General features: G+C 55.3%; 1 protein-coding gene and 1 long non-coding RNA gene across 9 annotated transcripts in view; one reads left to right on the top strand and one right to left on the bottom strand.

Annotated features, from left to right (window-relative positions):
• The window catches only part of LOC136054650 (uncharacterized), a 32,980-nt gene extending 32,865 nt beyond the window's left edge, over window positions 1–115 (bottom strand). The window contains exon 1 of the long non-coding RNA XR_010622758.1: window positions 101–115. This is a non-coding gene — a long non-coding RNA (uncharacterized LOC136054650). The remainder of the gene's footprint in view (window positions 1–100) is intronic.
• Window positions 116–383: 268 nt separating this feature from the next.
• Window positions 384–8,862, top strand: part of DOT1L (DOT1 like histone lysine methyltransferase) — a 52,689-nt gene continuing 44,210 nt past the window's right edge. For all 8 annotated transcript variants that reach the window (XR_010622751.1, XR_010622753.1, XR_010622752.1 and 5 more), the window contains exon 1: window positions 384–670. Coding sequence is in view for 2 of the 8 variants with exons in the window: in XM_065745872.1 (XP_065601944.1) it covers window positions 590–670 (81 nt within the window). In the remaining 6 variants the exon portion in view is untranslated. The remainder of the gene's footprint in view (window positions 671–8,862) is intronic.

The following is an 8,862-nucleotide window of genomic DNA, read 5'->3' as shown; positions in this document are numbered from 1 at the left end:
CAGGCACTGCCACGGTCCCGCAATGTCAGCAGGGTGTCACCAATGACCGGCAGTGCCACCACGGACCGGCGGTGCCACCACGGGCGGGCAGTGCCGCCACCTGCGCTCCGCTCCGGCCCTGCAATGTCCCCTCTGTGCCACCGCAGCCCGGCAGTGCCACCCTTATGCCAACACGGCCACGCGGTGTCACCCCACGCCAGCGCCGCTCCGTTCCCGCAATGTCACCCCCCCCAACCCCAACCAGCAGTGCGCGCGCTCCGGGCGGGGCGGGGCGCGTTCCCGCGCGGGGGAGTGCAGCTGAGGACAGGGGGAGGGCCGCCCCCCGCCCCTCCCCCCGCCCCCGCCCCCGGCCCGGCCCCGGCGCTCATTGTGCTCCTCACGCCGGCGGCCCAAGATGGCGGCGGCGCCGGAGAGCCCCGCGAGCCGCTCCCGACAATAGAGGGCGGCGCGGGGGGGTGGGAGCGGGCCCTCCCCGCCTTCCTGCGGCCCCGCACCGCCTCACCGCACCGCGCCGCGCCGCCCGGGCCCGGCCCCACCCCGCAGCGCGCGCGGCCGCCCCGTAGCATGGTGCGGGGCCTCCGGCTGCGCCATGGGCGAGCGGCTGGAGCTGCGCCTCAAGTCGCCGGTGGGAGCCGAGCCCGCCGTGTACCCGTGGCCGCTGCCCGTCTACGTGAGTATGGGGCCGGGAGTCGGGAGTGGTGGTTGGGGGGGGGAGGTGCGGTGCGGTGCGGTGCGGTCCGTCGCCTCCGCCGTCAGCTGCCGCCGCGCGTCGCGGTGTCACTGTGTCACTTGTTTGTGCCTCGTGCCCGTCTGCTCTGCGGTGCCCGCGGGGCCGTGTCCGCGTCCTGAGAGCTGCGTGACCGCAGTCCCCGCGGACCAAACCCCGAGCGGTGCCCTCGGTCCTCGTGCTTGTGCCCTGAGGGTCCCCACGTCCCAACCCTGTGATCTGCGTGACTTCGGTGCCCTCGGTCCCCATGTCCCAGCCCTGAGCGGTGCCCTCGGTCCCCACGTCCCAACCCTGTGATCTGCGTGACTTCAGTGCCCTCGGTCCCCGTGTCCCAGCCCTGAGCAGTGCCCTCGCTCTCTGTGTCCCAACCCCGAAGATCCCCATGTCCCAGCCCCAAGCGTTGCCTTCACCCCCCCCCCCCCCACCCCAGCACAGCCTTTGGCGGCATCTCTGCGCGTTCAACACGTGTGCCAACCCACGGACGCCCGGCTCGTGTCAACCCAAAGCCGAGGACGTGCCGGGCACAGCTGCGTGCTGCGATGGGAACGCATCGCTCCGGAGCCTCAGCTCCTATCTGCAGCTCTGCGTGGACCGCGCACAGCTCTGTGCAGCTGCAGCTCCGTCATTCGTCTGCGCGCGCTGCGCTCAAATCCTCGGAAACCGAAAGTACCGCCGCGACCGTTCGGTGCTCCCGGAGATGCCAAACGCGAACCCGCCAGCGGGAACGGAGCTTTATGCACCTGCACGCAGCTTGGCACGGCTCTGGCAAAAACAACCTCTGGGTGTCCCGTTTCACCCTCCCCCCCCCAAACTCCGTGTGTGTGTTATCGTGCTGTTTGCAGCGTGGGAAACGGGCGGCGTGGGGAGTGTTTGGGAAATAAGGGCGTTTCAGTGTGGGGGAAGAAGGAAACGAGGGCTTTTTGACGTGGGGAGTGAGGATTTTTCAGCACGGAAAATGAGGATTTAGTTAATTTAGGTGAACATTTGTACCCTTGGAGATGGGGGTTCTCCCCCCAACCCCCCCTAGCTTGCTGCCAGGGCGGTGTCCCTGTATAGCAGTGCTGCAGAACCTGACGGCCCGGCTCTGGCACTGCGTCTCCCTCCCCAGTAACACCCGAGCCAGCAATGGTTCCTCTGGAGCTGATCCATTCTGCGGTTGGGTTTGAGACGCAGACAGCACAGACACGCGCACGCGGCCTTCGCAGCGGGGCTGAACTCTGGAGCTTTGGCAATAAATCGCGTGCTTTGTGCTCGGCGTGCTGACACGGTGCTGAGCTGCAGCCCCGTGTTGGCTCGGCCCCGTTGGCAGCGGGTGCGGGCACTGCTGTGCTCCCTTTGACGCAAACAGAGCATCTCTCGGCTGCTGCCGCGTGGGAAGGGAGGTGGGATCCCTGGGGAGGGGATGGCACATTTCCTGAGTTGGGTTTGGCTGCTGCTTGCTTTGGGGCTCACAGAGATAGAGGGGTGCTGCACGTGGTCTTATGGTGGGTGCACTCCCAATGCAGCCCATGTCTCTGCTCCGAAAAGAGCAGCGTTGGCAGCACTGCTTATCTCTCAGGAGCTCTCCCTCCTTAACTACCAAACGGCATCGGTGGGGATCCCCCTGTACTGCACCCTGACTCTCCCTCCGTGTCACGCTGCGGCCGTGGGAGGAGAGCAGCAGTGCTCCCACCCCCTTACAGACACAAACTGAAAGCGTGACTCCTTCCCCCGCTCCTCTTGGAGGAAAGGCCGCGGTTTCCTCGCCCGGTGCCACTGAGTTGAGTCGTGCGTGGTGAGTAATCGCCGCTCATGACTCACGGGATATTTTCTGATGCTGACCTCTGTGGTTTTTTTTTTACGGCTGCCCCGCTTCGTCGGAGCTGGGTGAGCGCTGCTGTGTGTGGTTTAACCCCTTGGCTCCCATGTGGCAGCCCGCGGTGCTGTCACGGAGCGGTGGGATTGTGTTGAAAATCAAAATGAATTGCAGCGTGAGAGATACGGGCACGGAGAAGGGAAATGTTATCTACTTGGGTGTGGGAGTGAGAGAAGTTTGTGGGTCTGGGTGGTCTTGAATCCTGTACTTAGTGCTGTTCCTCAGGGATCGGTGCACCCAGTCCTGTTCAATGTCTTCATCAGTGACCTTGATGAGGGGATAGAGTCCACCCTCGGCAAGTTTGCTGATGATACGAAGCTGGGAGGAATGGCTGATGCCCTGGAAGGCTGTGCAGCCATTTAGTGACACCTGGACAGGCTGGTCAGTTGGGCAGAGAGGAACCAGATGAAGTTTAACGAGAGCAAGTGTATAGAGTCTTGCAACCAGGGAGGAATAACTGCATGCACCGGTACAGGCTGGGGCATGAGCTGCTGGAGAGGAGCTCTGAGAAGAGGGACCTGGGTGTCCTGGTAGATGACAGGTTGGCTATGAGCAGTGTGCCCTGGTGGCCAAGAAGGACAGTGGGATCTTGGGGTGCATTACAGGGAGCGTGGCCAGCAGGTCGAGGGAGGTGATCCTCCCCCTCCACTCTGCCCTGGTGAGGCCTCATCTGGAGTACTGTGTCCAGTTTTGGGTTCCCCAGAACAAAACAGACAGGGATCTGCTGGAAAGAGTCCAGCAGAGGGCTACGAAGATGATAAAGGGCATGGAGCACCTCCCTTATGAGGAGAGGCTGAGAGACCTGGGGCTGTTCAGTCTTGAGAAAAGAAGGCTCAGAGGGGATCTGATCCATGTCTCTCAATATCTGAGGAGAGGGAGGCAAAGGGACAAGGCTGGACTCTTCTCAGCAGTGTGTGGCAATAGGATGAGGGCAAATGGTCACAAACTGAAGCACCAATGTGCGTGGGAACTTCTTCCCAGTGCAGTGATGGAGCACTGGTGCTGCCCAGAGAGGCAGTGGAGTCTCCTTCTCTGCAGACATTCAAGTCCCATCGACACCTACCTGTGCAACCTGGGCTGGGAGCAGCTTTGCAGGGGGGTTGGGCTCAACCATCTCCAGAGATCCCTTCCAACTCCTCCAGTTCTGTGATTGTGTGAATAATGCAAACCGGGGCTGGTGTTGCAATATTAATGCAGTGAGTGCAATATCAGGGTGCTGCAGTGCGATGCAAGCAGGCGTTGTTCTGCACTGCTCGGTGCTTGTGCTGCAGGTGTGTCCCTCGTCCTTCTGACCTGGGTTGCTCTGGAGAGCTGTGCTGAACTGCTTCACCCTCCCAGGCTTGTTGTTACTGAGCACTTCGGAGCTTTGAAGGTGGAGGTGTGCCATGCTGGGGTGGGTTGTGGCTGTGCTGTGAGCCCCTCTGTGCAACCGGTCCTGCTGGAAAAAGGAAGGTGTGCTGCTGGAAAACCCAGCTCAGCTCCACAATCTGATCTGGCACCCGATGTGTGCACCCCTCTGTGCTGAGCAGCGTGCAGAGCCTCACATCTTCCAGGCAGTCCTCTGCCTGTCTTGGCTGGCTGCTCTGTCCCGCGTTGAGTAGCATGCCCCAAAAAACAACTGCAAACCTGTTGGGCTGTAGGGCCGTGATCTGGTTGACTCTGACCACCTCTGTCCCTGTATTCCAGCCTGGAAGCCTCAGGGCCTTGCTCTGCCCCACAAGGGGCAGTCTGAGCTGGGGGTGGGGGGGGTTTGGCCCTCTGCACTTTTACAGTCAGGGATTGGAATGAATGCTGGGACACAGCAGTGATAGCACAGCACTGTTTGTGCAGGTGGAAGGGCACGTAAGATCCACGCTTTGTTTTTCTGTTCTCTTTTGTTTGTTTTGGTTGTTTTTTTTTTTTTCGTGGGTTTCACCCCTGCTTTATCCATCTGGCACAGCATCACCAGAGGAATGTGCTGTGACAGTGCGTATCGCAGCAGCCTGCTGTTTGGGGTTGGGCTGGGTGACCCCCAGCCATCCTCCCAACCCATACAGTTCGGTGATTCGGAGTGTCACCCTTACAAGAAAACACAACTGTAGAGATGAACCTTGTGATGTAGTGGTCAAAGGCATTGCCTGTAGCTGGGGTTGGAGCTCCATGATCCCTAAGGTCTCATCCAACTCAACCATTCTATAATGATTCTGAATGACATACCTTATTGAAACCTTCAGTGTCTGCCTGAGGAGGGTCAGGGTTCCTAATACCCAATATCAAGAGTGATTTCTTGTGCCGAGAGCAGCGATGCTCTTGGTGGGGTGGTGGGGTCACCATCCCTGGAGGCATTCATGAGCTGTAGAGTTGTCAAGTGGGCATGGTGGGATGAATTGGGGTTCTGAGGTCTTTTCCAACCTTAAGGCTCTGGTGTATGGACACCTGCAGGGGTGGCCTTGTGCCTGCTGTCCCCATCCCCAGCCACGTGCCTTTCCCCTAATGCTCTCCATTGGTGAGCAGCATCCCCACGTGTGTGGGCTTCCCCTCCACTCTTGTTCCGGATGGGGTGGATGGAGGGGTTGTGTGTGAGCTGGTGGCTGAAAATATCTGTCTGGAAGCAAATGTTACGGCATTTGCCCCGTGACTCACACGGCTGTACCGGGCGGCTCTGCCCACGGAGCCTCCCCACGCCCTGAGTAATTGCCCAGAAATTCATTGTCGGCGGCGGCGGTGGCAGGGTTAGGGGATTTTCTCTGATTTCACCGAGGCTGTTGATGCAGCTTGTTGGGAAGTGTTTGTGGGGATGAGTCATTAATTAAAGAAACTTTGCTGGTGAAGAAAAGGCTTGAATGCTCCAGCAGACTTCCTATTTCTCAACACTCCCGTTCTCAAAGCGTTCGGAGTGTCGGGAGCGAGCTGGCAAATCATTGACTCCGGTATTACAACAGTGCTCGGGTTTCTCGGCTGCCTGGCAAATAAACAGCAGCAAATGACAGAGCTTGCGTGGCCATGGCAGCCTTGGGTACAGTCCAGGGTATGGCCCTGGGTACAGCAGTGCCATGCAGCATGGCACCGGGTGCTCTTAGGGCCGGCCCCTTGCTCCCTAGGGCCACTTTGCCTCTTGCCACCTCGGGGTGGGGGTTGCCAGGAGGGACAATCGATGCTTGTTTGGGTTTCAGAGCAGCTTTTGTTCCAAGCTCAGTCTCCGCTGGATGCTGTGTTAACCACGAGTGTGTCGTTTTTCTCCCAGTGTTTCTATATGCAAACTAAAAATAGTTCTTTTGTATTGCATATTAATGCCACGTGACGCTACTTCTCATGCAATTGAGACATCTTTGCAGCCTTCCAGTACTTGGAGGGAGCTCCCAAATGGGAGGAGGGGGACTCTTTACATGGGAAGATAGCATTAAGGCAAAGGGGAAAGGTTTTAAACTAAAAGGGTGGGGGGGATTAGGGTCAGATATGAGGGGGGAAATTCTTTACTCAGAAGGCAGTGAGGTCCTGGCACTGCCCAGAGCTGTGGATGCACCGTGCTTGGATGGACCCTGGGCAGCCAGAGCTGAGAGTGGCTCCCAGCCCATGGCAGGGGTGGGACTTAGGGGGCTGCTTTGGGGTCCCTTTCAACCCAACCATGCTCTGATTCCATGGTTCTGTAATCTTTGAGGACCATTCCAACCCAACTGATCCATGGTTCAGTAATGCTTAAGGTCCCTTCCAGCCCAACAGTTCTGTTTTCAACCAATTCCTTGGTTCTGTGATTTTTGAAATCCCTTCCAACTCAACTGTTCTGTGATTCCTGTGTCTCTATGATCTTAAGGGTCCCTTCCAATCAACTCCTTCTGTGGTCTTTAGGGGTCCTTCCAACCCAACTGTTCAGTAATTCCCATGGCTTTACAGTCTTTAGAGTCCCTTCCAATCAACTTATTCAATGGTTCTGTGGTCTTTAGGGTTCTTTCCAACTCAACCATGCTCCATTTCATCATTCTGTCTAAAAAGGTAACTGGAAAAATAGAGTGGCTGTTAAGGCTGGCGTTCTTTTCAAGGAGAGGAGCGAGGATTCTTGTCCCTGCCCTTGGCCGTGGCTCCAGTAATGTAAATTTTATCTGCCTGAAATGTGCCCATCAGTTACATCCGGACGCAGCACGGAAAGATTTCGGCATGCTGAGGGAAATTCATGCCACCAAATGTGGCTCCAGCTCTTGTCCTTCGTGGCAGCCTAAATGTATGTGGAGATGATTATCCTTTCACATCTCAGTGTTGTGAGTGACTTGTGCTCCTCCTGGGAGTTCAGACAAAATATCTTACCTCTTGGTATGCAAGATTTATGGGGAATGTAATCACCCTTCTCCCCAGACATCCATATGTCTACTTCTGTACTCTTCTTTCTTTTTAGCTCTTTCATAATGCCTCCCTTTCTTTTCCTTGCTGCTTTGACTTCGCCTCTGACTGTCTGATTAAAGCTTTTAGCTGTAATGATCCAGCCGAGGACCAGAAGCAGGATGCTTTTTTCCTTTCCTGATGTGTTATTGCAGAATGATGATGGCAGTGTATCTCGGCTTATTTAAAATACCTTGGCTTCATTTATTTTCTCCTTCTAACAGAAGGATCCACAGAAGCGAGAGTTCATATCAGGTATCTGAGTGTATTAGGAACGTAATGCATCACGGTAGTTACTTAAGATAAAACCTCTGAAGAGGAACAAGAAATAAACCTGAATATACGGTGATACTCGCCACGCATTTCTAGAGATAGTGAAAAGAGTAGCTGCTATTTTTAGGGCATAGGAAGAAGGTATGTTTTACAGCAGGAAGTGATGGCCACGTAGATAGGAGCGGATCTGTGAATAAAACGTTTACGTTCTGGGTGAATGAGAGCTTCCTTTAAGTCTTGTCTGCAGGGTTTATTGGTGCCAGACCAAAGGAAGTCCTGAGGAAGAGTGAACGAAGTGCTGGAAAGTTTATATGAACAAACAAGACAACCTACAGAAATTCCCGAGTGCATTTCTTTGTGTGAAGTGCATAAAAGCTGTAAGAGCTTTAATACTCAGATTGAGGGACTTTCATAGAGTCACTGTGGTCGGATAAGACCACTGAGACCATCTGGTCCATCAGTGGTCCCACTGTACTTGGGGATGCTCTGTGACTTGAAGGGCGGATTCCTGAGCTTTGGGGCATTGCTTTGCCATTGACTTAGAGAAGCTCATCAATATCAGTAGATACTTCCAGAGTTCTGGAAAGTGTCACCTTTTAGAGCCTCTTGCTTGTTGGTGTTTGGCTGCAGCTGGCTCGTGGTGTTGCACGTGACACCTCCGGATTCCCTTCATCTTGCCCTTTTTCTCCTCTTCGTGTGAAGAAGCAGAAATTTGTGACCTATGGAGAAAACGTTGGAATAGTGTGAGGTCTGAACTATTTACAAGTCTCTAAAATGAAAGCCTTTAAAATGGGTTGTTGCTTGGGGATCCACATGTGGACAGGAAACCCCAAAGGAGCAGTCTCCAGAAAGAGAGCCAAGGGTGGTCAGCCCTTAAATGGGGTCTGGGAGAGGTGGAGCCAAACTCCACTCCTTTTGGTCACGCAGGTGAGTTGCCTTCACCTCAGTGCTCTCCTCAGGTGATCAGTCAGTGTTTCAGGCCATGGTTCAACAGTTCCCATACAGGGTCCCAAAACCTCGAGCCTGCTCCTGTGCGGTGGGTTTTTGGATTTAAGTGTAACTATGGAAAAACAACCGAAAAAAACCCAACAGGTAGAAAAGCTGCACCGTTTCAAAGAAGCCTATCTTGAAAAAAGGGAAGAAAGTTATTTTCAGTCTATGTAAACGAAGCGTTCAGGCACTTAATGCAGCTCTGGGATGGCTGTTCGCTCTGAGCTCTGCTTTACGTGCGGGTTGGAGTTCCTGGCGGTGGGGGACGGTGGCTGCTTTCCATTCTGCTCTCCAGTTACTGTTGGATGGAAGTGTTGTTTCTTCATTAACACACACTCGTGGTTGCACGGAGGTCTGAACCTGGTGCTTCTGCGAGTACTGCTCGTGCTGATGTCCACTTCACGTGACGAGTGGGTCATCGTGGTGTGACTGTGTGTGGGTATTCCTTTAGGCCCTTCTGCAGGGTGACTGTGTGTGAATATATTTATACAGCCCCCCCCTACTTGCTATCACGGGAACCATTCCCTCTCGCCTTCGTGCGGTGTCCGTAGCAACAGTTGTAATTGCTGTGTGCAAAGGCAAAACGGTTTTATTGTGGTTTAGGTAGCACGGTGAAAGTGGGAGTGCTGGTGGCAACCAGACCCACAGCTGTCTTGTCTACAAATAC

Source organism: Cyrtonyx montezumae, unplaced genomic scaffold (assembly GCF_038088225.1).
Source record: "Cyrtonyx montezumae isolate F1298 unplaced genomic scaffold, pur_monq_1.0 scaffold_39, whole genome shotgun sequence".
NCBI lineage: Eukaryota > Metazoa > Chordata > Aves > Galliformes > Odontophoridae > Cyrtonyx > Cyrtonyx montezumae.
Note: the sequence above shows the minus strand (reverse complement) of the source record. Positions and strands in the feature narration are given on the sequence as shown.